The sequence below is a fragment of the Apteryx mantelli genome, chromosome 15 (genome assembly GCF_036417845.1).
Source record: "Apteryx mantelli isolate bAptMan1 chromosome 15, bAptMan1.hap1, whole genome shotgun sequence".
NCBI lineage: Eukaryota > Metazoa > Chordata > Aves > Apterygiformes > Apterygidae > Apteryx > Apteryx mantelli.
Genome location: NC_089992.1, coordinates 22,442,487 through 22,469,090, shown reverse-complemented (window position 1 = coordinate 22,469,090; position 26,604 = coordinate 22,442,487). Strand labels below are relative to the sequence as shown.

Here is a 26,604-nt window from a genome sequence, read left to right as displayed (position 1 = left end):
GCTAGGACATGCACAAACTGCAAGTCAGCTGAAGCCAAGGCTGTGATTCTGCAACCTGCAACATCAAAGTACAAGGAAACGGTATGATTTATTTAAGAGTCGTCTTATAATGTGGGGATTCAGTCCACTCCGGTCTGGAGGAGACCTCAGCTAAAGCCAGGGTGTTAATCTGGGGTAGGACTTCCCACATGATAAGTGAGATCAAACGGAAAAGTGTTCTTAGATAGGCATCTGTTGCATGTTCTTACTTCTGCTATAAAGCTGCAGTAAGGATCTGTAACCACTTTCCCTAGGACAACATTTCACAACAAATCTAAGGTCAGAATACTCTTAGAGGGAAAGCTGGAAGACACAGGAGCTGATGCTGCCGTGCTCTTCACATTGCTGTTTAGTTCTTCCATGATAGTGTCGGAAAGTGCTGTTCTTCAGGGGTGTGGTGAGACCAGATCTTGACCACTCAATCAGTGAAGAGCTTCTAGTCATTTTTAGCAGAACCACAGTCTTGCTGAGTTTCCAGTTCTGCTCTTCTAATCCAAACTTCTCTGATTTCACCTGACTGCAGTGCTCTTCATCACTTGTTCTCTTAAAGCACTAGTGAAACACTTTCACACTAATCCTATATTCACTATATTCTGTGTGGATATGTTGTCCTTGATACATCTCTTCAGGGTATGGGGCTCGCATAAGCATATACTAGCACAGGAGCAGGATCTTAAGTAAGTTTTGTAATAGTTTCAGTGGGACATTCCATACACTTGTGCCTGTAAAACTGCATACTTAGCTATCATCACCTAAAAAATAGTTTCCCATGTTTTTGAGTCCCCCATGTCTCTAGAAGGAGCTTGCAACAGCCAGCACTGATTAAGGCAAGGATGTATGATGCTAATGTGTAATCACTTGCAAAAAATGTAATCGTTTCATCTTGAGGCAGCATGGTCTAGTGATTTGTGCCAAGAACTTGCAGTTGGGATTGCTGGCTTCCATGTGTGACCTTGACCAATAATTCTCTAAGTATCCCTGTCTGTAAAGTAAGGATAACACCTCCTTCACAGAATTACCACTTTCAAGACATTTAGATTGATGACATCTATTTTAAATCTGGCACTGTATGAAATATTCATTCTTAAGCTTTTGGTTACCTGGGCTGCGTAGTCATAAAGTACTCTGTAGTCCTGTGACGATGTGATTCCTGCTTGTTCATTTACAAAAATGGATGCATAGACCCCATCTGTTTTCTCTGCAGGGGGGGGAAAGAGAAACGAAGAGTTCACTTGCTTATCAATACATGGGATCATATGCAAGAGTTCACAGACACAAGGGTCTCTGTTCTCTCTGTGTGCAGAGATGTACATGTCTAGAAAAGCTGCTGTGAAATGTAAAGTTTTGCACAAAAACTGTGTCCCATTGATTAGATGGTAATACACCCATTGAACTTTGTGGGAGGCCAGAAACTAGCTTTAGCCTCATCCAGGTTGGGGAAAACATTCACCCAGATAAAACACAATCCCAATGGTCTGAAAAAGGAAATACGATGATTAAACTGGTTTAAAATGTTGCTACTGCAGGTGCAAAATTCTAGTAGTACATTGATTCACATGGGCCTTTCTTTTTCCCTTGAGAAAGATAGGAAACATGGTGTCAATGGGTTGTCAGACTTTTTTCACTAGCTTATATAGTTCCTGGATAGCCATTTGTCACTAAAGTGACCTTTTTGAAATATGTTGATTCAATCCAGCTTGTCATAATTAGGGAAACTTTCTCTTGATGCTCTGGTATACACTGTATCCCATTGACATCAGAGTGCAACTGTGAGGGTAATCTGCCTGAAGGATTATTCTAAAAATGGCTTTGGGAGTGCAGGACCAAGCCCATGAGAGTTGTGTCAACAGGTGAAAAGCCCTGGTCAAAGTGCTGGGCACACAGTATGGAGCAGGAGGACTTTCAGAGGGACTTGATGTTTTCCTAACTCCTTGAAGAGTCCTTGAAGCCATGGCTCTGATTAAAAGCAACATCCCAATAAATATAGTCAAAACCAAGTGGTTTTAGCAGAGGCAAATATCATGATGCTTCTGCATGCTATAGCCATACAGTTTGCGTGTAGTCAGAATCAAAGAATGCTGACTTGGGCCTGGGAAGCAGAAAGAACCATTTCCTTCCCATCCCTCTGCCTGGGAGCTTTCTCCTGCCGTTGGGGCGTGCAGCTGTTTCCCCTATGTATGACTCCTCTGTGTCAGTGAGTTGATAGCGCTCTGACAGAGCATGGAGTGGCCAGGATCCCTGTAAACTTTGCTGCAGTAAATCCTTGGTTTAGTTATCCTGCTCTAAGGAGTACTGTCAGTTCTTTGACCTTTGAGAGGCTGAAAGAGCAGCGTGGCAGGAGGCAAAAAAGCTGAACAAAGATGGTATTTGCCATTCCTGAGGGCCTTGTTCAAGGAACACTTTTGCCCTCCTGTCCCCAGCCCAAGCAAGTTCAGGTGGAATAACTACCCTAAACTGTGTTACCTCTGCCTGCTTCACTTCTGCACTGCCCTAAATGTGTCTGGGCCCCTGTTTCTCCGGGCCAGGATTCTTTCCCCATCAGTTGTGCGAAAACGTGCCCTGCTTTGGGAAAGGTTATGGGAAGGCAGGGGAGGCTAGTCAGGGACTGAGTAACTTTAAGCTGCAGGGCTCAGCTAAAGAGGAAGGGGAAGGTGGGCTCTAGTTACATACTGATAACCTGGTAGATCAGCCCAGGTTAAAAACGCTACTTGATCAAAGTCAAGGATTTTCCAGAATGTAAAGACAAGGGTGTGTTAACTGCACAGTGAGATATACCCAGGCTCTAGGTAACATCCTAATGAAAGGAGAGGCAGCCTGTAGGGCTTTTTTGCAGTTACAGGGAGATTATACCAGGCCTCAACAAAAGGGACCATCACAGATGTTGACTGGTTACTTGGATAAGGACTAGAGCCACTGTTAAATCCACACTCAATGTGGCAATGCTGTTTGTTTCTTAATATGCTATTACATATGCAGCTGTGATGCAACTCTGTGAGGGACTGGATGCCTTCAGGCTACATTTGCATGGACACTCTGAATACCCTGGAAGTGGAAGGCGGCTGGTGCCTGGCAGGTCCAACTGGTGTTTGATAGCTTTGAAGAGTCTCCCCTGGCTGGGCGCCAAATGCAACAAATCAGATAGTCTGCACTTCATTTCTGGGTGTCCAAGCAGACAGGCAGGCCTGAGACAGGAAACTGATTTGGGTACGTTTTAAAGCTGTACTAAACAGCATTTTTGGTTCTTTAGGCAGAAATCACAGTTAAGATTTCTTTGTTTTATATCAAGCCAATAAAAATGTCATAAGCTGTTACTTTCTGCACAGTCAAAATACTATGTTTTAAATGTCCTCTGATAAATGCTTAGCTGCAAGGGTTGCGATAAGACAGTGTAACTGTGAAACAGCATGGATATTTGCATTCACAGGGCATGAAGCTGATCTCTTTAAAAACTCAAGAGACTCCCGTGTGCTGCTCAGAGGTAGTATATCCTACCTTAGAAGAAAACTATTATCTAAGCCAGGCAGTGTCGGTCAGAATTTACAGCTCTCCCTTGCCCAGGGAGAGTTCTGAAAAATTATATGCCCCAAAAATTATATGGATTATTTGGCATTTTAAACTGGGGAAGTTGCTTAATACACATCTGAGCTAAATTAGTTTGCAGATTGCTCTTGACTGCCAATACGTGAATGCCTGCTGTACCATTTCTGCTCTATGTCAAAGCTTCATTTAGCAATGTGATCTTAAACAAACACATCTGGTAATTTTACTTCCTGAAGAGGCATACCAAAAGGAGGGGCAGAAGGAATGATGCTTTCCCCATTGTTTTTGCTGTTTCCATGTAGTAGTCCAGAGAATCTGCAGAACCAAGAAAAGCCAATGACAAAATGAGTGAACAGGATTGGGTATGTGCGTTCTTTAGTCTTTGCAAGTCTCTGCTTTCCCTCCATCTGCTGCAGCACTAGGTAGATGTCACCTCTTCCTGTAGCCATGTATTTTCATTTATGCTGTAGATATATTTATCTTCAGATAAAAATATACTTAAAAGAAACACAGCAAAATACTGAACCTGTCGAACCTTTGATCATCATTAAACTGTGCACAAAATAAATCATGTAATAGCTTTCGTTGATCTAAAGGCTTATGATGCACAATTTATCTCATTCAATTTATTTATCAATTATTAAATTTATTATCAGTTGATTTTCAACTGTTTATATGATTACCATCCCTTTGTCTTTAAGAAAAACTGATAAAATTTAAAATACAAAGGCTATAACACGCCTTTCTAAAAACTGTTAGTCTTAAGGTTTTTTTGTTTTGTTTTTGTTTTTAAATCTATCCTTGGATATTTTCCACATCACAGCTTGATATTGGAGACCAAGCAGAGAGGATATGGGTCAGGATTCTCAAGCATAGATAGCAATAGCATTGCCCACTTAAGACAATTTTAAAGGATTTGATATTTTTCAGCTGGTGAAGGCTCAGTGTTTCTGCAAACTGGATATCCAAGCTCAGCAGTTTCTGAAAAACTCAGAATGAGTCTCTCTAGGCTGTTTGCCCTTGCAGAGCATGGTTGTATTCTGAATTGCAGTGCAATTGTCTTCTGTAATTGTACAGCATGCAGCAGAGGAACTTGTTATTACAGAAAATCTAGTTTCTGACTGAAAAACAAAGTATTATGTACAAACTTTATCAGCTCACTAACAAGCCTGGACAACGTATGTTTTAAATGGGAGTCCACAACCCCCTCCTTGACTTTGCCATCTAATGAGGCTTGTCAAAATATAAAGATCTGCTTTAAAAAGCCACTGTGAATTAGCCATTTTAGTATAAAATATTTAAACCATGCTACCATGCTCTACTGCTGATAAAACTGTATCCATGTTAGAAAGCATTTACCAGCCTAAATAGATTAGAAGAAAAATTGACTCCCTAATCATCACAGTTATTCCACTAAGTATTGTTTTTTCGTTGGTCTAGATACAGAGAACAGCTCTTTGTTCTGCTCAGCTGGGCAGTGCAGAGCAGTCAGCCAGGAGGTATTACTGAAAAAGACAGCTATCCCCAGCCTTCACTCCCAGCAAGAATCACCTTTGCCATCTCTTGCACAAAGTGTTTTTGTTGCAATGTGCCATGACTCACTGCAAAAGAGCAAATAAGTGAATGCTCTCTATTGCTGGCCACCTAATTGTTTTCTCAGCTTGTCCCCTGTCTCTCTTCCCACTAGGCCATGGCAAAATTACTGTGACTGCAGTTTTAATAGGTTTTCCTACAATAAGGAAGCAGTAACTTTCCAGATCCTGTTTGCTGTTCTGGGAGCCAAGGTTTGCCACTCACCTTTTCATCATCCCACAAGACTGGGTCGGGCTGCTGTTAGTTCTGTTTGGTTCTCTGTCGTAATAGTTCTCATATCCTATTGCACCTGCAATAGGGCAATAACAATGAGATGTTCAAACAGGCAAATCCTATCTCTCTCCACCAGTATGCAATTGATAGCGTAGCAGTTCAGGGGCTGGTGGAGCAAACTACAGCGCACTCGCCTTTAACTTACTGGAGCAGCTCGGAGGGACCTGGGGACTTGACAAAAGCCATTCAAGTGATTGCATGCAGATGTGTCCCTGGTGGAAAGGTATCTTTGAGCTGACACAAGCACAGTCAAGGTCCTGGAGAACCATTCCAATAGCTGTGGCTAAACCTAATCCAGAAGGCAGTTTCCTCCATGACTGTTTTCTCTGTTGCCTTTTCTATCCCCTTCAGCTTTAAGGAGCAGAGCACGGCCATTGCAAGCTTGGGACCATGTCCTTGACTCAACTGGCTGCAGTGGTTTGGGGGTGTTTTGTATTTTATTTTAATGTTTTAGGGTTTGGGGTTTTTTTGGGGGGGGATGTATTGAATCAGGAATTTTTGTCAGAGCCGGGGAAATTTCTGAGCTTATTGCCTGCAGCAATAATGAGCAATTTCCTGGTCTGTGCTTGTGCATAAGTGACTTCCTACCTTTCTTATCTTCCCCCTCCACCCCTTGAGAGCTGATTTGCTGTTTATCCACAGATATTTGATTTTTGTTCTCTCAAACACAGTTATGTTACAGCACCTTCCCTCTCCCCTATGGTGTTGTTAAGGGCAAAATTGAGACCATTTCAAAGTCTAGCTTTACAGTGAAGTTGCTTAGAGCAGGTGGCCACACACCCTTTCTGCCTTCTCTGTGTTAAAGCAAAACAAACGCAACAAAGTCTGATTCAGAAGCCGTGAGACTGTATGAGCTCTGTTCTGATACATTCCAATTAAGAAATGGGAACCGGGGTGAAGGGTTGTGTTAGTATTCTCACATTGGGCCCGCCAAGTTCATAAGTGGAGCATGCACATACAACTCCATGTGTGGAGGAGTATGGAGTGATCACTACAAATAACTCACAGTAATTAGGGAGTTTTCTGACCAATTTAAGGGTCTCCTTCTATTACCCTTCTAGATTGTCACCTGGTATGGTTTCTAGTCTGTAATATATGTTACCATTAGGTAGAAGAGGAGAGAGCAACAGCTCTACCTGAAGAAACCAAAAGCTTTTGTCCGTATGAGGGTTACGCAGTGCAAAACCACTTATTGTGTGCTGTTCTGCAAACTCATTAGCCAGAGTTGTGGAGATACTATGATGTTACTTCCAAAACAGGTCACCTTCTAGCAGGTGGCAAAAAAAAGCAAGAGTCAGTTGTTCCATCACTTTTTACAAAGCTCTCGAGGGTTTTTTCTCCACTGTTTTTTTTATTAGAAATGAGTCTTGACATAGCCAAGAACTGTTCTCAGAAAATTGCCTAGGCGACTGGAGAAATCTCACACAAAAAAATCTAGCTGAGAATTAGAGCTTTCTTGTATACAGAAGTTGTTTCACACTCTTGCAAGACACAGTTCTCCCTTCTGCCAGTGTTGGTACCAGTGCAACTCCTAGTATGGAAGGCTGTATCAGTATCAAATGTCCTTATCCCAATATAGCCTACTGCCCATTCTGAATGGAAGTAAGCTCTATTGATACTAGTGAGTCCACACTAAGGGGATTTTCTCTCTCTGACAAAGCAATATGGTACCACAGCAGATAATGGAAGTGAAACAGTATCTATGCACAAATAAATGAGGGAGGAGGAGATCTTTTCAGAATAGGTACATACATACATCCTCAGCTAATGAAAAGATGAAATAGGGGTTTTCTCTCCTTTCCCGAAGGCTGTAAATCTTTGTTTACTGCAGCAGCTGCGGGGAAGTACAGGCATTCACTTAGTCTGTAAATAGCTTATACCCCTTGTTGAAGTAAGAGGCTGTGGTTTCTATTTGGGGTGTGTGAAACATTAGGTGGCCTCATTTCTATGACATGTTCAGAGAACTCCCACCCTGGAGCAGCGTGTTTTCATTTTATGATTGCTGTTAGCTCTTGCTCTCCCAGTCTCCATTAGGGCACAGAGGTGTTTGGTCACTGAAGTCAATGAAAAGGCTCCTTTGGCTTGAATGGACAGAGATCTCTGAACCTTACATCACTTCTGCATTCTGGAGCAAAGCCAATTTCATTCAAAATCTCCCTCAGCCAGAGACTTGCCCTTATACAAACAACTTCTGAGAGGTCCGAAGATGTTGTTCCACCTATCCAATGGGGAATAAAACTGAATACAAAGTCTGGTCTTCTCTGTGCTACAAACAAAGAGGCAGCATCTCTGTCAAGGGGACACCAGGGTGCGGTTGCATGATAAGTTGACTCTGACTTGTCACCACTGCGGGAAATTGAGGATGCCATCTCTGCAAGGCAGTTTGCCTCCTCCTTAGCTGTGCCAGTTCAGCTGTACTGTGAAATGAGCCTGGTTTAAAAACCAAAATAAATTCTTCTTTTTTGGAGAATTATTTTTAACTCGGATCATTCAGCAATCCCACTTACAGTGCTGCACAACGAGTGATGGCAGCACAGTGAGGAGGAAGTGAACTGCAGTGGGTGGAATGAATAGCCAGAGCAGAGAGAAAGCAAGAACTCCTCCAGTGGGCTTCATTCCCAAAGGAGGTGTACTGCATAACTGCAGCCTAAACTTAACAGGTTACTCATCTGACAAGGCCCATAGGAATAATTACCTGGAGGTTGCGTTCCTGTCATTTTGGTCTTGATGAAGTAGTCTATGTCTGACTCTATAATGCAGTTCTCCAAGCTTACCCGAACCTCTTCATACAGCTACAAAACAGAGACCAAGAGCTTAAATTTCAACATTTTGCATTGAATTAACAATTAATTCTTTTCTAATACTTTTCCCCTTAAAAGATATTTTCCACTTGGCACATCTGATCTGGATGGATCTTTGGCCTGTCTCTGGTACAACCATTCTTCTTTACATGTAACACAATTGTTTACTTGTGTTCTGGACATCCTTTTATGAGACAAGGAAGGAGGCAGTCCAGGGCTTTTCAGTGCGGTAAAGAAATTAATAGTAGGAACCAACCACTGTGAAAATTAAAACTCAAACATACTCAGATTAGGAATAAGACCCACATTTTTATGATGTGAGCCACAGCTCTGCCATGAGATTCAAAGTTTGAAACAAAAAGCAAAATACCAACATGGATTGGTGTATTCTCTATGTCTTTGTGTTTTGAGACCATGACTGGATGCCTTTCTGAAAGTTGCGCTTGAGCCCAAATATACTTGACTGAGTACTTATCAACCTGGTAGTTGGAGGCATTCCCTGACAGACTGAGGAGAGGAGGTATAGTAAGTGTCATGAAATGCAACACAGACTGTCTAAATGCAGGCATATATCTGTTTCACACCTAGGGGAGAGGGAACAAGCTTAATTCAGCAGGCTCTCCGCTCACTGAACATGCCAGAACAGTACTGAAACCGGTTTGCTGGAGACGATCAGTACATGAAGGGAAGGGCAGGCCAGTACTGTGTTCTTAAAGGACTCCTCCACACACAAAGTCCTTGACAGGTGCCCCTACCTCATCATCTTTCACGCACTGTGTGGAGAGCTGGTTACAGTGAACCCACAGTGAGTTTCGGAGGATGGTGATGCGGTCGCACTCCTGGAGTTGGAAGACCTAAAGCCAGAGAAGAGATGTGAGGGAGCGTCAGGGTAGTTAGTTATTCATATTGCAGGCAGTGATGGGGCTGGGACTCCTCTATGCCAGGTTCTTCTGCAAACTGTTCTGAAGGATGCTTCATAGAGGACGTCTGTTCAGCTACTGGGGAAAGTACATCTATTCGCTCATGCTCAGGGATGTTTTCTTAAGTCATTGCACCAAATTAAAGTTATGTTATGCAGACAAAAATAAAGCAGGGGAACATAATCAGTGTTTGGATTTGAATGCTACCTACAGCCAGTGATTTCAGAGCGATGGTCCTGTTTACCCATTGTACTGCAATCTTGATGCTAAAGAAGCCAGAAGAATGCTGTGATGAGAGGGTTGTATTTACATTAGAGGTAGAGCCAAAAATATCCATGTCTGCCCTCTGAAATGTGTTTCCAAACTTTTCTATATTGAAGCTATTTGGGGTTCTCTGGGGTTGCCTTTGTTCATCTCCGAGATTATTTTAATGGTAAAGAAAAGGCATTTTTCTTTCTTCAGAATTGATTCTCCTCCCCCATCTGCCTGAATTTGTCATGTTATTATAAAGCTGACTAGGTTTGGGGGAATGAAGAGGAAAAAAGAAAGGACTGTGAACTAAGATGGAGGAAGAGGCAGATAAACTCTTTCTTTTAAAAACTTAGGAAAAAAAACTGATCTCCAAGTTGTACTGTTACAAGTAGAACATCAATTTTCAGTTTTATATAAGGTGTGAAAAGCTCAGATGCTTCCAGCCATCTGTTTCCATCTCCATTTGCTAGTAATTATGTCCAGAATGCCACAAATGTATACACTATTCAACAAAACATTCAGTTGGGAACACTGCATGCTATCTAGTATCTTACAATCTTAAAAAAAGAGAGAGAGAGAGAGTCAAGAGAGAGTCAACTGGTGTCAGGACCAGTTTCTGAGAAAGAGCTTTTAAAGAGAATCTGAAGGGAGGAGAAAGAGGGTTTCAATATCCATTCAAAGCAAAAAGCTTATGTCTAAAGCTAAGCCTCCAGTGGCCACTGAATTAGAGCTAGAGCTGACTGGGAATTTTCCAGATAAATAGTGTCCTGCCAGGAAATGCAGCTCATCAGAGAGGGAAACAAAGTGACTTAGGGCTTGTCAAACCCTTTGCAAATTAGAGGTGGGCATTGTGTTGGACATATCCCTCCTACCCTGTCGGCTTCGCTGACAAACTGCTTGCAAACCTGGGCTTTTAGTGTCAAGGAATACAGCACCACCTCCGTGACGAAGGCTGTCCTAGTGCTTGCACTTGCAATCCAGGATTTTCAGGCTGTGGATGTCCAGCACTCTGCTGCACACCTAAGAGACCTTCCAGATTCCCTGCTGTGCAGCCAGGAGTTTGGGAGCTTAAGATGGTTTTTCTACTAGGTCTCAATAAATCTATCAGTTCTTCTACCTACAAGTACTTTTAAAAAAAGGAGTTAAAAATGCCACTCCATTATGTATGGTTGTTTGAATTAAGCAGTGGGCAGGTCACAAGGTCTGTAAGGTATTTGGAGTTTAGCCATGTGGGAGAAATAGTATTCTAGGTTAGGAATGTTTGGCTTGTTTGGCCCCTTAAGAAGGGGAAAACATGCATCTTTGTGAGAAATTCAGGCTTGGCACAATTTCCGTGGAATGTTTGCGTCAGCCATGGGACTTTCCAGTGCTCCCAGATAGGGAAGATCTAAAAGACAGCGGAGAACTAGAAAGCTATGCTCCTGGCATTTCATTTTATGTGGAAATAAAGCCTGAAACAAGCAAGCATAGCAAAATCAGACTTTAGCAGATGGACAAATATATTAGAAGGACCAATATGATCAAATGTATGGTTGATTTAGATGTACACCAGTTCCTGTAAATTGTTGTGCAAAATTTACTAGAGAAGTGCAAATCTCCTTGCCCGTGCTGAGCATAATGGAAATATTGACTTCTTTCTCCCTCCGCACACTCCTCCCCCCCCCCCCACCCCTTTCAATAGGGAGATTACTCCATGGCAGAAAGCAAATATAAAATACTCTGCAAAATAAAGCTGTAGACCACAGAAAGATTCCGTGTGGCTTGGATATCTTTGCTCTCAGAAAGCTACAATACATACTTTTACAACATATAGCTTAGCAAGAAAAAAATTATTTTTAATCTCCATTGAACTTGAGATTTAAAAAAATGAAACAAACATAAAAAAACTGTCCTGCATTAGAATGAGAAGCCACTCTGAAAACTTTTGCAAGATGTAGTCTAAAGGGGATTTTTGTTCATTCATTTAACCAAATTCTTCTTGTTTCAATTTAAAAAACTTTTTCAACTAAAAATGAATTTTCATGTCTACACTTCTGTTCTTTTTCTGCTCAAATTACATTTTGTCACAAAGCAGTTACTTTAGAAACAAGCTTATCTTGGCTCTTATGGAAGATCTGCCGTAAAGCTAGCATATTCATATGTTATGTTGTGGGTGAAAACTGGCAGCAAATGCTTGCAACTAGATTGTACTAGTTCATATATTGCTCCACTTCTCGCACCTCTGCACTTAACTCCCCTCCTTTATATGTACATACATATGCTGAACAAGCAAAGAGAGTGTAAGTAAGTGAGATAGCTAGGAGCTGTGTCTAAATCCACTCTAGTTTTTGCAGTATTTTTTGCAAAAGACATCTTCTGAGACTCCCTATAAAGCAAACAGCAAAACCCTTAGGACAATATCTCAGGTCTTAGACTGATCTATATAAGTAGGATAAGATAAAGAGCACACAAATATATTGCAGCAAAAGTCAATGTTTACCTCACAGGTTTTGATGTGTTCCTGTTCCCAGTCTGTCCTGACCTTATCCAGCTGCTCTATGTTCTGTTTGTACACCTTCTCTGTAAACACAGACACATAATAGACACCCAGCAGCTAGGCAAAAAATGATGCAGTCTTTCTCCTTTTCCTCCTATTAGGCATTTGCTGTGGCTTTTACTCTAGCAAACCACAGGCTTCACAAGAATACCTGAGCTTGAAACTGATGGACAGCAAAGATGTTTGGTTTTTTTCTTTGCAGCTTTATTAGAGTGAGGAACCTCGCTGCATGGTTTGCAAATCATCTGTAAACTTTACAATGGGGAGGGAAGATGGCAAGTCAGAGGGCAAGAGCCTGGGCCATGCTAAGGACTCCTTAGGCGCTTTCCTTGCTGGACAAGTCCAGCAAAGCACATGATTTAGTGTGAACTTGTACCTGAGCAGTGAGGGACAAGTCTGAACTCATGAACAGGTACTTGCTGACTTGACCTTTTGGACGTATGCTGTGTTTCTGGCTGGAGAATGTAGCTATGCTATCATGCTCTTGTGCAGTGAAGCTAGGGACTTTGTATCTGGTTTGGGTTAGCTTGGGGCAATTTGAGTGTCATTCTTTGTGCTTTCAAATTTGCTTTAAGAAGAGCTTTTCTTTCCTGAATAAAGTCCGTAATGGAGGTCCTCTATTAATTCTCTAATGAGAGCATACAGCATGCCTCAAGGAAAGTAAAGGTGGGTTACTAACAGGCTGACCATGTTCTTTAGAAGCTCCTTCATTAGTCTTTGGACAGGTGACTTTGGGAAACTTGACCTCAAACAGGGCCAGCCTGGATGTTTTGGGTGATGCTCTATCAAAATCAGTGTGCTGGTAGATCTTTGTCGAGAAAAATCTTAGTTCAATTGTACATAGTCACCTGCTTCATTTGCTGCGTCTCTGCATTGCTTGGCTTTGTTCTGACTCTGAAACAGGAAAAGAAAGAAACAACCCAAATTAATTGCTGACCATGTTTTTTTTTGCTTCTGCCCCAGTCCCCAGCTTCTAGGGAAAAGGCTCAAGCTTGCAAGCACTTCTTGGCTGTTCTGCCTCCATGCGCTGTTCTAGAGAACATGAGCTATTGAGAAGGAGGGACCAGAATTTCATAGATGCAGCCATAGGTCCACTGACTCCAAGGGAAATCTGGCAGTTGACATCATTTTGCACTCCTGCCATACTGGATTCCTCCCGTAGGAGCTCTTTCTGTTAAGTGCTAGTATGATCCAGCTTGAAGTTTGTGTCTGCTGGCCGAGCTGTTTTTTCCTAGAGTCTTCAATGTGCTTTTCTAATAGGTATTTATAAGCAGAAATAAATGGCAGTTAAAATTCTTCATCTCCTGAGCACCTCATATAATACACACAGTGAGCCTTTAAATATTTTGCAAATGCCAGACTATTTCCCATAACAACTCAGAAGCCTAAAAGCAAAATTCACTCCAGGTAGAACTTTTTTTAAAAATCTGCAGCTTTTAGCAAATGAAAATTTAGACATTATTGACAGCTCTGGACTCCTAGGTCTTTCTGCACAGATCGTGATGGCAGTACATTAATGCACGGCTCTAGACATCAGCATAACACATTCTTCTACTCTGCCCTTCAAGACAGTGCTCAGGTAGGGGTTCTCATGACCACATTCCTCATCACAGCTGGCTGGAAAATGCGTAGTAAGCCGGGAGCACAAGCTTCATTCTTATTCTCATCCTGATCCAAACTGTTTGCGGGTGCTGTACAGAATTAAACAACTGACATGTTTCTTGGGAGATGCCTCCATGCATTTCAAATGTGTTGGCATGTGTGTGGAAATAACGGCAACGAAGCACCCTGGCATTCCTCTGCAGGAAAGGAGCTGGGTCAGATTTTGATGCCATTCGAGCTGCTAAGAGTCCTGGTGTAATTTCAGTGGGGTCAGGATTTCATCCCCTCTTTGTAACTAAGGTGGGGAGGTTGGTTCATCAAGGATTTGGGGATGCTAGATATGAAATATAAACTTCTGATGCTGTTTTTAGAGTCTCTATCCCCCCCCACTCCTTGAGATGATTTTTGATCCTTTCTGCTTACACTGCACTGATTTTATCGAGCCAAAGAGAGTTCATTTATTTTGTTTCCTCCATCTGTTCTGCTATAAAATGTTCCCATTAAAAGTTAGTGAATTGTCAGCTACAAGTATCAGATGATGCAATGAAGGACTGTAGTGCCTTAATTTCCAATGATTTATTTTTGAGTTTGTAAATTTTGTTGAAATTAAACTAACCATAAGGAGAGAGATGTTGAGAAAAAGATGCATTTTAATGTAAGATACTATGCCTACTTAATGTAAGCGACCAATGGCAAAACTAACTGAATGACATACTTCTGACTTGTTTCTTCTTTATGATTAATTTTAGAGAAAAATCTCATTCCGTTTCCCTTCAGGATTCATAGAGCAATTAGATCATAACCTTGGATAAATTAATTAGATAACTCGGTTCCTCCCCCAGCTTTTTAAAAATCCCTGGCCTATCACAGAACAAGATGAGGGTTGCCAAGCCTTGTAGAGAAATATGTGAAGGAAGACCTCCTTGTGAAGGTGCTTCTTTTTAATTTTGGTTTTAAGGGGCTAATTAGAAGAGAAAGCAGCAGCCCTTGGCATACTCCAGACTGGGTTGTTCAACTGCATTCGGTTGTATCTTGAAAAGGAAAACAGCTTTCTCCCTTTGAAGTATCACCCAAATATCGCTGTCCTCTAAGTTACCTTTTCTGTTTGCTTTTGGTTGCCAGAAGCGCTTGTCCGCTGAAAGGACTGCTCAGCCTCATCCGCCTCCTTGCACTTCTGCTCGTAGGTCTTCTTTGACTGTGTAGGAATGAAATAAAACGGGCAGTCTGGGGTTAGGGAACCAGGCTGATGTTCTGAGTGTTTCCTCTTTTGCAGTCTGGGGGAACATATCAGTGCTCAAGTTTGGGGATGGTAAAGGAGACAATTTCAAATGACGCCACAGGGAGATATTTATTAAAAATAGAGCTGAAAAGCTTGAGGGAGGCTGACAGCGTAAATGGTAGCTTGTCTGGGGCCCCATTTCAGCGCCTCTTCTTGCAGCCCTGCGATTGCAGCTCCCAGCAGAGATTGCCGCCTGCCCTGGGTGCTTTTGCCAGGTATGCAAGGAGCGTTAGCACCATCGGTACGTCAGGCATTTACCCAAGGTACGGTGCAGAGAGATAAAGTTAGGAGCCTACATTCCTCAGGGTGCCAGTGGATACTGCTGTTTCCCCAGTGTGACTTGAAGCCTCAGATGGCTGAAGTCAGTGTGTTGACTCGCTTACTCCTCCAAGCTGTGAGACAGACCCAGCCCAACATAGGTAACAGTCTCAATATTTGGTCAGGAACTGGATTTCCTATTCACAGCTTGAAAAAAATGAAATGCCACCCATTCCCCTTCATTTTGAACCATCCCATCACCATTTCCTATCAGTTTGATTCTCCTTCACCTGCCCCTCTCCTCTCAATTTTAAAGAAGTCAAGTGTACCCAACTATTTCATTTCATCAGAAATGAAATATTTCATTCTAATTTTGAAGTTTAACTAAAATACTCAAAACGTTCCATTCTGACAGTATGGAAATGGAATTATCTGCCTTCCTTAAAGTTTCTGTTCTGTTTAACTTGGGGGTTTGTTTAGGTTTTCATCACAGAAGTCACTAGGATGAATAAAAAGTAGGAAGTTCCATAATGTCGCCTCATTGTGAGTTCTTAAAGCAAGATCATACTTTAAATGGAAGTGTGTTTATGTTTGTCCTGTAACTGTCTTTCATAAACCTCTCCTCCTCCTGGACCTGTTGAAACTATGCTAACCAACATCAGGTTTTCTCTAGTCCAGCCCAATTTTCATGTCCCTTTTAGCTCCTTATTTCCATGCTAAACCTTGCTATGCATCTATGCTGCTCCTGTTCCAAATTAATCTGTGGCTTTGTTCATGCAAGCCTTGAGCTTATGCTTCATCACTTCACTTTGGTTTGGCCCCCTATTATGGCTGTGGCTACAATGAAGCCCCACATAAAGAATGATGTTCCAGCTGTGATGGCTGTTGGAGGTAGGATGCAATTCCTCTGCATGAGGTTAGACACAGTTTGGATGTTGTTTATGCAGACAGGACCATATAATACCATGGAACATTGAAGCTGTAACTGTGTTCAACTGATCGACTTAAACCCAGCGTGGGAAGTCTTGTTTCAGTCATGTAGTCCTCAGAAGCATAGGAAATCCTTATCTACACCAAAAGAACTGCCTGTCTTAGAAGCTCTGCTAGCAATAACCACATTTAAATAAAAATTGTTAGTACAGTTCCAGCTACAGCACTCACAGATCTGCACCTACTTCTCTTTAGGGGCAATTGCCTTCTGGAAACCAATACCAGCTGCCTGCAGCTCCTGCACCTGTAAGCTCTGTTTACAGGATTCCCTCACTGTTTTTGAAACCCTGTTTACACAAGCTGAAAAATTAAATTTGCTCCCCTAAGTATCCTTGCCTAGAAAGAATCAAATCCTGTTTGAACAGGGCCTTGTTCCCTCCACATAAACTGTCTGGGTATTTGTTCTGGGAGATTGCTCAGTGGTGTCGCAGGGAAAATGAGCTTCCTCCTCTTAGCAGGAATCACATCATCTCTTTTTCTCTCTCACACACTCACACTCTGACACGCTCACACACTCTCCCTCTCTCTAACACACGCACACACATTCTTGATCTTTCTTTAAATATAGGTATGTGTGATGCAGATTTCATCCTGTCTCAAACTGGAACCAGTTTCCATCTGAGAAACCTGTACTGAACCTCTTTGCTTACCTCCATTGTTTTCTTATAATGCAACAGCTTGGTCTTTTGCATGCGCTCCATTGCAGACTCGTACTGTAAGAAACACACAGAAGTAAGCATTTCTTGCTTTGTTTTTTGTTGTCGTTGTTGTTTTTTAGTGGCAGGATTAGGAAAGCTGTTGTCAGAGCCTTTCTAAGAGCCACATGCCTCTGGGGTACTCCGCTTTTATAACTGACAGGCTTCTAAGTGACACAGAGAGCATTAATGTGCCAAGTAAAAATAATCCAAGGTAATTCTGCCTCAGTGGTTTCTATTAATAGCAGAGAGGATGTTGATCTTCATTTCTTCCTCTTCCCCCCCCCCCTTTTTTTCTTAAGGAGACTAAATAGCATGACATCCAGTCACACTGCACATCAGCTCTGCCAGCAGAGTTCCTCTGCTGGTTCAAGAGCTTGATCTTGCATCTTTGTGGAGCAAGCCAATGTATTGCCCATGTGAATAAGGCTATTTGTCCATTCTAAACATGAGCAATTTCTGTGTAATTCATTTTCCGTTGCTTTACTTCTGGCAAATTTATATTCTATGTGATTTGATTTCCACAATATCATCTGGTCAGCACTGGAAGGACAGTGCTGAATTTTTTTTTGCAGCTTTAATTGTGGTATGCCCAGCCTTATGTGACATTGAGATCAGTTCCTATTTGGCAGGTTCTGGGTTTCTTCAATGGGACTTTTGGTCCTTTAATCTTTAAATTCTGCTCAAGCAAAACTCTCTTTGGGGCTTCCTGGAGGATTGCTTGACATAAGGCTAAATAGCACAGTCTTGAGCGCTTACAGAAGAGTCAGCACAAACATATATGCCGCTGTCTCGGGAGGTCACCAAAAATGCTGATACCTTCTAGCATTTCTCATGATGACTCCCTCACAGCCACATGTGTGACAAAGAAGCTTGCAGTATGTCCTGCAACTCCAAAGGAGTTTTTACCTTTCTTCCAGACCCCTCTAACTGCTTCCATTTGAGTTATAGGCTTATTGTTTTCAACAGGAGAGAGATTCTCTCTCTGCGGATTTCTTAGTGACAAAGTGGAGGTGGGAGAGAAGTGCTGATGAACAGCATTTCTGGTGCTGATGTACAATTGTCTATCCTCGTATGCCTTATTGCTTCATGGGATGGCTGTGGACCTCAAATCTCAGCAGCAGCATTGTCAGAATCAGAACTGTTTTCACCCACTCGCATTTCCAGAGTTGTCTGCTGTTCCAAGTTCCTGCATGTCAGGGCTGTAGACATGCAATGTTTGCTGCATTGGACACTGCTTATACGCTTTTTTTTTTGTTTTAAATTAGCTGGAAATTTGATTCAACTGCCCATGGAACCAGAGAAGGTGTAGAAGTGACCATTGTTGTCTCTGTTAAGAGCTACTTTTTCAAGGGACTTAGAGCTCAATTGGATCAAAGGGGATGAAGAAGCCCAGTCCTAAATATACTCAAATCTTTATTATACAGCACCAGCTAGATCATGCTACTTATTCCAAGTATCTTTAAGGTGTTCAGCATATATAGGTGCTGCATTCAGCATGATGTTCATTTTATGTTTTCAAATGTTTGTGTTACCACATTCTTTTAGTGCATGCTAGAGATCATGCAGGATCTTACTAAAGCAACCCAATTAGCAACAGTATAAAAAAGAGAAAAGGAAGGATTAAGTTCTAACAGGAATAAAAATAGTGTCTGCAATTACACCAGAGAGAGTAAAAGTGACTAAAGCCTCTGTCTCCTGATTTCAGAGCATTATGTTATTTCCAGCGTGATCAGAAAGAGACTTTCTTCCACAGTCAAGTGTATGGAGTGAACAGGGCACACTGGGCATGTTTTATCATCTTTTGCAGCATTCGCAGCCTATGGCTGGAGACAGGACATCAGAATGGACTGTCCATTGACCCGACCTGTTTCAACATTTCTACAGTTACTCACCTTTTTTCTTTGCTCTTTCTGTCGTTCTCGGAACTCCTCTATTCCTTTCAGTTCATCCTTCAGCATTACTGCCAGCTGGATATGAGAGTTTCCAACACTTTCAATTTCTAAGGCAGATCAGGATTGGTATGCAATGAGTGGAAAGGTCTTTAAGTATAAAGTCACTTTTTCTAGCACGTATTTCTAGAACATGGCAGACTTGCCACAAATAGGGCAGCCTTAAAAAAAAAAAAAAAAAAAAAAAGCCCCCCCCTATGTTTCTGCATGCGTTAACTTAGCTGAGGGTTCATGCAACCTGAATAGGGCTTGTGGCAGGTTCTTTCAGTGCCTGCAAGTTACATCGGCGAACCCCCCCCACTGCAGGATTGGAGCACCCACTCGGAGCAGCCTTGGCAAGCACAGAGCCTGGCTGCACTGCTTCATAGCCCCACTCACCCCTAGCCCTCCTCCCTGGGGCTGGAGGTCAGATGTTGTGTTGCAGGAGGGGAAGGAGCTCTGACCTCCGTTGTCACCCCATGTGCCTGCTCTCCCTCCCGCTACTCTGCTGCATAATCATTGCTCTTGGGAGCTGCCTGCCTGTTGCCTCCAGCCTGGCCCAAGTGCTGCTAGAGGAGACTGCAAGCTGAGAATTTGTAAGGGTCAGCAAAGATGGACTGAATTTCAGAACATCTGGCTGAGGCTGTCTGAAGGGCCTGGTAACTTCTCTGCGTTTTTTGCTTTGGTGCCTCTGAAATGGAACCCTTCACTTTCCAAAAATGTTGAGCTACCCCTGCCCAGGCTCTAACAATACCTTAATTCAATAGCTGCTTTTCAAAAGGGTGTTTTTATTATCTAAACAACAGGTGCTAATACCCAGGTACACTGTCCTGTTGGATATGATGGTGTTGTATTTTCTGGCTCTGACAGGTTTTTAGTTCAGCCTTGAGCACGTTTAGAAAGCATACTGCTTTCATGACAGTGGTTTGTAGAAGAGGGAGCAGAGTTGATCTTTTATGACTCAATCCAGATAAAACTAACTTGAGAAACCAGCCAAAAAATTGCCAAAGACCAGCTTTTCCTGATGGAAGATGAGACAGTGTATTTTGTGGGGACACAGTCAAAGTATAATTAGATTTCTGGGGTGTTTACAGACACCCAGTGATATCTATAATCAAGAGTATTAGGAGACGTTTATGTCTCCATTTAACACCATCCTCTGGGGAACCCAAAGTGACAAGGTTACTGGTGGGTGAACAGTGGCACAGAAAGGAAGGGACGCTGCCCTGGGGAATTTGGCCGTGGTCATCCAGCAAACTAGAGACACTGACTGATGCTGCAAATATGTTCTGATCAGTCAGTTCTGCTTTTTTTTTTTCTTTCTTTCTTTAATTAGCTTTCAGTCATGCTCAACTGATTGGCACCTGCTTTCTGCAGCAAAAAAGGGAACTAATTCTTCATTCAGGAGTGAGGAGGGTGTGAAGTCAGGACTCCCAGGGCAAAGATTTCTGGGACCTGCATAGGGAACTGATTTACAGTGTTTTGTTTCATCCCTCGAGAGAAGGGAGGTGGTGAGTGAGAGAAGCCTGGAGGGCTCAGTTTTGGGGGGAGAGCATAGAGCAAGCACTGTTCCAGCTAAAGGGTTTCCAGGAGCAGTTTTCTTTGCCACCAGAGACTGGATTCAATGCCCAGCCTTGGAGGGGGACTCCCCAGAGGTGTCCTCCCACTCTGCTCTCCGCAGTACAGACTGGAATAGAAGAGTTGTAAATAAAGGGGGAAGAGGATGAAAACTCTCAAAGAGGATGGACACACAGGGTGCCTTTTTTACCCAGATTAGAAAGGAAGATGTAAATACTTACGTTGCTTAAGGCTCTCAAATGCTGCCTTCAGTGTGCTGTAGGGTAAAAACCAAATGCAACTTTATTAGTATAGGCTTTTCAGAATGGGTTTTGGATCTAGAGGAAAAACTTTCCCTCAGAACCTCAAAGATCCACATAGAAATAAAATTCTTATTAGTCCTGTCATAAAAAGTGACCATGCTAACGGGCACGATAGCATCAATCTGTTAGCATTAGGAAATGCAATAAAATGCTCCATGAAGCAATGAATTACACTACTCTTTATGCGCACCCTCTTTTTTGATTCCACAGTATCTGGAGTTGTGAATATTAATAGACATTTCTCTGTTCCTGCACCTTGCCAATAGACAGAAGTCATCTGGGTGAAGTAAAGATGATTAGTGAAATTGGATTTTGGAGCACTAGCCTGAAGGGTAGAGAGGAAACAACTCCACCCTCTGTGTTGAATGCAGCACAAGCAAATTTTTCCTCCTTAGTCACCCGTGAAGCTGCAGCAGCTATGTTACGTTGCATCCTCTATACTATGTTTTTGTAGCACCACCATGTGGTACAGATCACTGTCCTTTAAAAGAAAATTCACAAATGGTTCAGAGAGCCTACCTAGGTTTTGAAACCCTAAGGCTCCTAAGGGCTTTCAACCTTTGAGAAGCACAGCTTGCTTAAACTGTGCTGCGAAATGGGGCATCAACACTAGGCTGTGCAATGCAGTGTGGAGATTAGCAAAAAGAGATGTTACGCTGCTCAGTCTGATGGACCTATGCCACTAAGAGAGAGGTCCTACAATGGAGCATTGCAGGAGGTGATGAAAGGGGAATGATAGATCACCTGATGTCCTGATTTTGTGCAAGCCTCTCTCCTTTTTAAGAATGCAGCAGAAAGACCAGGATAGAGGTGGTGAGAGAGGAAAGCACAGTCTATATGAGGCACTTCCAACTTAACCTGCTCTAGCTCCCAGTTTGCAAGCTGGAAGGGCACTTGTAGACACACAGGCCAAGGTTATGCTGTGATTTGGAGGTGTTTCAGATTTACAAGTCATCTCTTCAGGACCCAGACTGTATTGTTGCCTGGAGGAAAAAGGTCTGGGGTCTCCAGAGAGCCCCTACCTGGCGCATGGGGGAGACCAGGAGAAAAGCTTGTTAATGAAGACTCCAAAATCTCCTTGGCTGAAGCTTGGCTACTAGGAGAGCCCAGAAGAGGATGCATATCCCTTCCCAGCCATGTGTGACTACAGATGGGTAGGGAAATCCTGTATCTCTTGGGTCATTCTAGGAGGCTTAAGAGACACGTGAAGGACTCTAATTGCCCTGTGCTGTTTTAGACTGGACATCTGTTTCCTAATCAAAACTTGCTCTCGCAGAAGCAAGACTGCCTTACCAGGCACAGGAGGAATGCACAGGAGTTGGGAAAGACTGGGTTTGTCTTCAGTGATAACTGCCTTACAGTCCACATCCAAATCTAACTTTTGTAGCTATATGTGCAAATACAAGGAAAAGACTTTCAGCCAGAAATGACGGGTAGTGATCTTACTGTTTGACTCTTTCAGCTTCTTCTGAAGGAAATAACTATAGTAAACTAAACTTGTTGTGGTGAATCTCCTGAGATAACTCAGAGAAAACATGCTAGACTGAATATTTTTCAGGTTGTAGTCCTAATAATCCTTTAACATTCTGAAGGTTCATTTGCCTTTCCTTCTGTACACTGTTCACAAAAATTGAGTCTGGTGTGGAATTCCGATGGAAACTAAATTTTCACAACAAAAGGAAACAAACAGGATTCTTTCCAGCTCAGTTATAAAAGCTTGACCTTAAAAGACAAATTGAATATCACCAGGTAAGTTAGCCTTTTTCCCATTCCAAAGCTCTAATAGTTTATTTTGAAGAGTTAAGAATACAAATGGAATAAAATTAGCTTTTTTAATCATGGATTTTTCCAATGGGAGGTGGGGAAGGTGCTAGCAACTTCACCCGAGAAATATGTAAATACTGAAATTAAAAAGGCAGAACTCTTAACACAAAAATACAGAACACTTGCAAACTGTACATACTCTTTGCACGTTGTGTTGATCTATTATTCACAGAGTTTTTTTCTTTGATGCTGATGATTCAGTTTATGCCGAGACGGGCAAAATTGCTGTACTGGATACTGAAGAATAATGCATTCTCAGTACATATCAAGGACAAAAGCAGTTTGCTGCTTTTTTGGTTCCCAGCCATCTGAGCTACCAGGGTATTTCATGATCAGAAGCCATACAAGAATCTTTTCTCCTTTTTGCTGGCTCTCTGTAAGGATTGGTCTGTCTTCTGGTATAATAATGCATCTGGCTATGAACAACTGAGAGACCCATTTGCCCCTGCATGGTCTCTAATTGCCGTTTCAGAAAGCTCTGGCCTTTCGCTCTTTGTATGAAAGATTTGTCCAGTCAGTTCCCTAGCTGCTGATTAGGGCAAGGCCAGTCCGTAAGTAGACTGAAATAGACTTAAGCCATTTCCTTCCTTATTTTTATAATACTTTTCTGAAATCAGTGAATCAGATCTCTCATCCTTATGGGGCTTGAGGGAGTAGCAAATATGTCATTGTGCCAAGTTATGTGAGGGAGAGAATAAGTAAATCGAATCTTGACCCACAGATCCATCAGGTATTCCTTTATGACTCCTGGGCTGCAGGGATGTGCCGGCTGCAGCAGCAGTCCTACAGATGAGCTCTTCATTGCTGCTAGACGCTCTGATTAGATCAGTGAAATATATCATTTCAGTGCACTAGATGTAGTAATGGAGGGTTTAATGGAAGTAACCTATGTAGCAGAGATGTATATGTGAATTTTAATTCTGTCAGTGCTCTTTTGTATATATTCTACCTATTAAAACTTCATGTTAGGGTTCATCTGCATATGACTTTCTAATAAGGATTGTAAGATCTTTATTCTGAAGCGTCCGAAGGGAGGATGGCTCACTCTTTTGGTCACTTTAACGGAATGCGTTATCCTCTCAGTAAGCTGTGCTGCTTAGCACTATGGTAGTAATGGATTTTTTGTTTGCTGTGGCCAAATTGGAAAAACTGAGGTTGAAAATAATTCAAGCAAAACTATAGACTTGCACTTTTTTTCCCCCCCGCTCAGTTGCTCAGTTCTAGTGTTTCTATGACAAATCTGGAAGACTGTTAAATCACTCAAGCTAAAGACAGAGCACCAGTCTTCCCTTTGGGCATCCCTACATGCAACCACCTGCAGATGTCTTGTTGAAATAGTGTTGGACAGAAATTTACTGTGAATGTTTGTTAAAGACTCCCCCTTGGACATTTAAAGATTGGATTTGTCAAAATGAATTTCTGATGGAGAAAGGATTGACTCTCAGTCTGGAGTAATGGGGAACAGATAGAGCCATTCTGCAGCAACTTCTGGTGATTTTTGCCATCTAGTGGCTAAAATATCCTTACTGTTAGCTGGAATACGGATGCTTACTGTTACATTTCAAACTGAACTTGTCCCACCTGCTCTCTTTGTTTGCCTTCTCCTCCTTCATCTTTTGGACTTCTTTTTGTGAAAGAACTGTGCTGTCACCGGACAGCAGGCTCTGCTGGGCAGCCCTGCTTGACACCAGGACCTAGGAAATATGCTGCAGATGGAGCTCTGCTACCTCTTGCCTTCCTGTCATCAAAGCCTGAATTCTGCTGCGCTAGAGATGTAAATATCAGAGCCCTACCTGCACCAGTGCTTACGCCACTGCTATACCCACAATGTACACTGTTGTGTCACTCCTTTTTGCAACTTCAGGCTTGATGGTTTGGAGATTTTTGTTCAATTCTTTGCTTGCTCCCTCACCTAGAGACTGATTTAACTGAGTAATTCATAGCATCCCTTTAAAACTTTGTACACAAGAAGGTAAAACTTAGGCTTTTCTAACCGGAAAACCACAGCTTTTTTTTTTTTCTTTTTTCTTTTAGCCTTTGCTTGCTGAATAGAAATAGAAAATAACCCCACCTTCCTCTTCTCTGCTAGGTTTTTGTTTGACTATCATCAACATGATCTACCATGTTCTGTTCTTACTGTAATTTTTTTTAAAGCATTCTCTCTGAAATTGGGAGAAGTCTCTGTCAGATGAAGTCTGCAGAGACTTTCCAGAAGTCATGTCACCCTCTGCCTTGGATAATTTAGATCCTGATAACATGGTTATGAAACCATTTCAGTGGCAGTCCCCTTTCAAGCCATGGTTAACATCTGTCTTTCCTCCTGCGATATAGAATAGATCCAATGAAATTTTACCAGCACTTTCTTTCTGTGAAGCCTGGTGGTGGTAGCAAAGTGTGGGAAACAAGTTCAGAGCCATCTGGTCACAATTTGCACCCAGGACTGTGTCTGCATTGCAAAAAGTAGTGGTGGGAAGGGAGGTTGTGCTCTTTTAACAGGGAGGTAGCTGACTTGATACCAAGTCCAAGTATAGGCATATAGCAGAATATTTCACGCTAGAATCATGTCTGACATTGCTTAATGGAGATATGGTGAAAACATCAAAGAATTCTTTTTGCCAGGAAATTTTCTTCTCGTTCTGAGAGGAGGTATAAAGAGAAAGGCAAAACCATTTTGTGCAACTAGAAAAAGATCTGTACAGGTCCCAGCTGTGGTATAGGGTCTGAGGCACCTGGAGTGGAAAAAAGGCATGGGCAGACCCTTTCTTTGACTACTGGAGCCCAAATTTCTGCCTGTCTGTAAATTATAGCAAGGTACTAGCTCGCATGAGTAGCCGTATTGTCATTAGGGGAATCTGTACTGTGCAGGCAAGATGGGTGCAGTGTCAGGTTGGAGCATCTCTTTCGTGAACATAGCAAGTGTGGAGGGTTCCTCTAACACTGTAGTGCGTCTGCGTACAAGTTTTTGCTTCTGGTGCTTGGATTTTTTCAGATATGTCAGAAGTGGCAGCAGCCCCAAACTGAATGGGAAGGGGGCTGTATCATCGCTGCCAAGGCTGGTGACTGGGAGTACACACAGATCACACCAGGCTCTGCTGGGGCAGGGGAAGGAAATAGCATGGGACATCCACATTCCCTCTCCCCCCTGTAAATCTATGCCAGTAGACTACGAATTAGATCCTCTGTGACTCCAGAATTGCTTACACCATTCAAATCAAAGAATAAAACAATCGAAACAACTTTTGTACCTTTAAACATAAAACTAAATTTCCTCACTCCTCCTGGAAAGAATCCAGCACAGTACAAAAAATGCCTATCCTCATCACATGAGAGCCTATCTAGACCAGATTTCACAAGGACTGAGCAGAGGCTTAGATCTTTCAGAGTACATGTTCGGATCCATTTTCACAGGGTCCTGCAAGTTCAAAATAAAAGTATATAAACTCCCAGCAGGTTCAGAACATTTGAGTGGAGAATAACTAACCATGGAAGAATGTGACCTTCCAAAATGATTTCTAGCTGCAGTTCAAAAATGCTTACGTTATGTGAATAATACAGAAGATTCTGTATATTATGTGACAGATGAGCTATATTTGTGTAAAGGTAGCAGCAATTTGACGTTTCATTACAGATGCCCTCACCTCATGCTCATTGAAAGATGCTATTTCAGGCCATACGGAGAAGGGCAGAACAGACATAAGCTTGAAGGAACTACCTTTCCTGGGATCTGAAGGAGATGATAGTGGAAAAGAGGGAAGGAAAAGAGTAGGAAATTGTATACATGAGAAGAGACAAGAAGGGCAAATGACAAAAATAGTTGTTGTCAAACTAGGCAGGCTTTAACCAGCTACTGCATGTTTACATGAGTTTTCTTAAAGAAGACCTGAGCTCCTGGGGCTCTGCTTCAGCTGAAGCGGAGGATGTATCTGAAAACTAGGCTCTATAATATATTCCATTCTCATACTGTTCTGCTGCAGAGTTGCCCAAAGCTACTGCATGGAAATTCCCAGTCACCTTGCAGTCTGAAAGGGTGTTTCCTCCCAAAGGCATGAGCTCTGCTGTGAATCATCTATAATGTGTCAAGACGTCATTCCTGTACGATCTACCAGCAAACACGTGCAAACTCGATCTTGCTATTCAGCTGAAAAATCACCACATTCTGTGACATCCTTTCCTATGTGTGCAACACAAAAG

General features: G+C 42.3%; 1 protein-coding gene across 1 annotated transcript in view; it reads right to left on the bottom strand.

Moving 5' to 3' along the window:
• Window positions 1-26,604, bottom strand: part of PSTPIP1 (proline-serine-threonine phosphatase interacting protein 1) — a 60,773-nt gene that overhangs the window by 3,726 nt on the left and 30,443 nt on the right. Inside the window, exons 4-14 of the mRNA XM_013957080.2 lie at window positions 20,509-20,543; window positions 18,674-18,780; window positions 16,734-16,796; window positions 14,653-14,751; window positions 12,803-12,848; window positions 11,898-11,977; window positions 9,002-9,100; window positions 8,141-8,237; window positions 5,377-5,461; window positions 3,824-3,894; window positions 1,140-1,237 (exon numbers count right to left, since the gene is read on the bottom strand). Of these exons, the coding sequence (XP_013812534.2) occupies window positions 1,140-1,237; window positions 3,824-3,894; window positions 5,377-5,461; window positions 8,141-8,237; window positions 9,002-9,100; window positions 11,898-11,977; window positions 12,803-12,848; window positions 14,653-14,751; window positions 16,734-16,796; window positions 18,674-18,780; window positions 20,509-20,543 (880 nt within the window). The remainder of the gene's footprint in view (window positions 1-1,139; window positions 1,238-3,823; window positions 3,895-5,376; window positions 5,462-8,140; window positions 8,238-9,001; window positions 9,101-11,897; window positions 11,978-12,802; window positions 12,849-14,652; window positions 14,752-16,733; window positions 16,797-18,673; window positions 18,781-20,508; window positions 20,544-26,604) is intronic.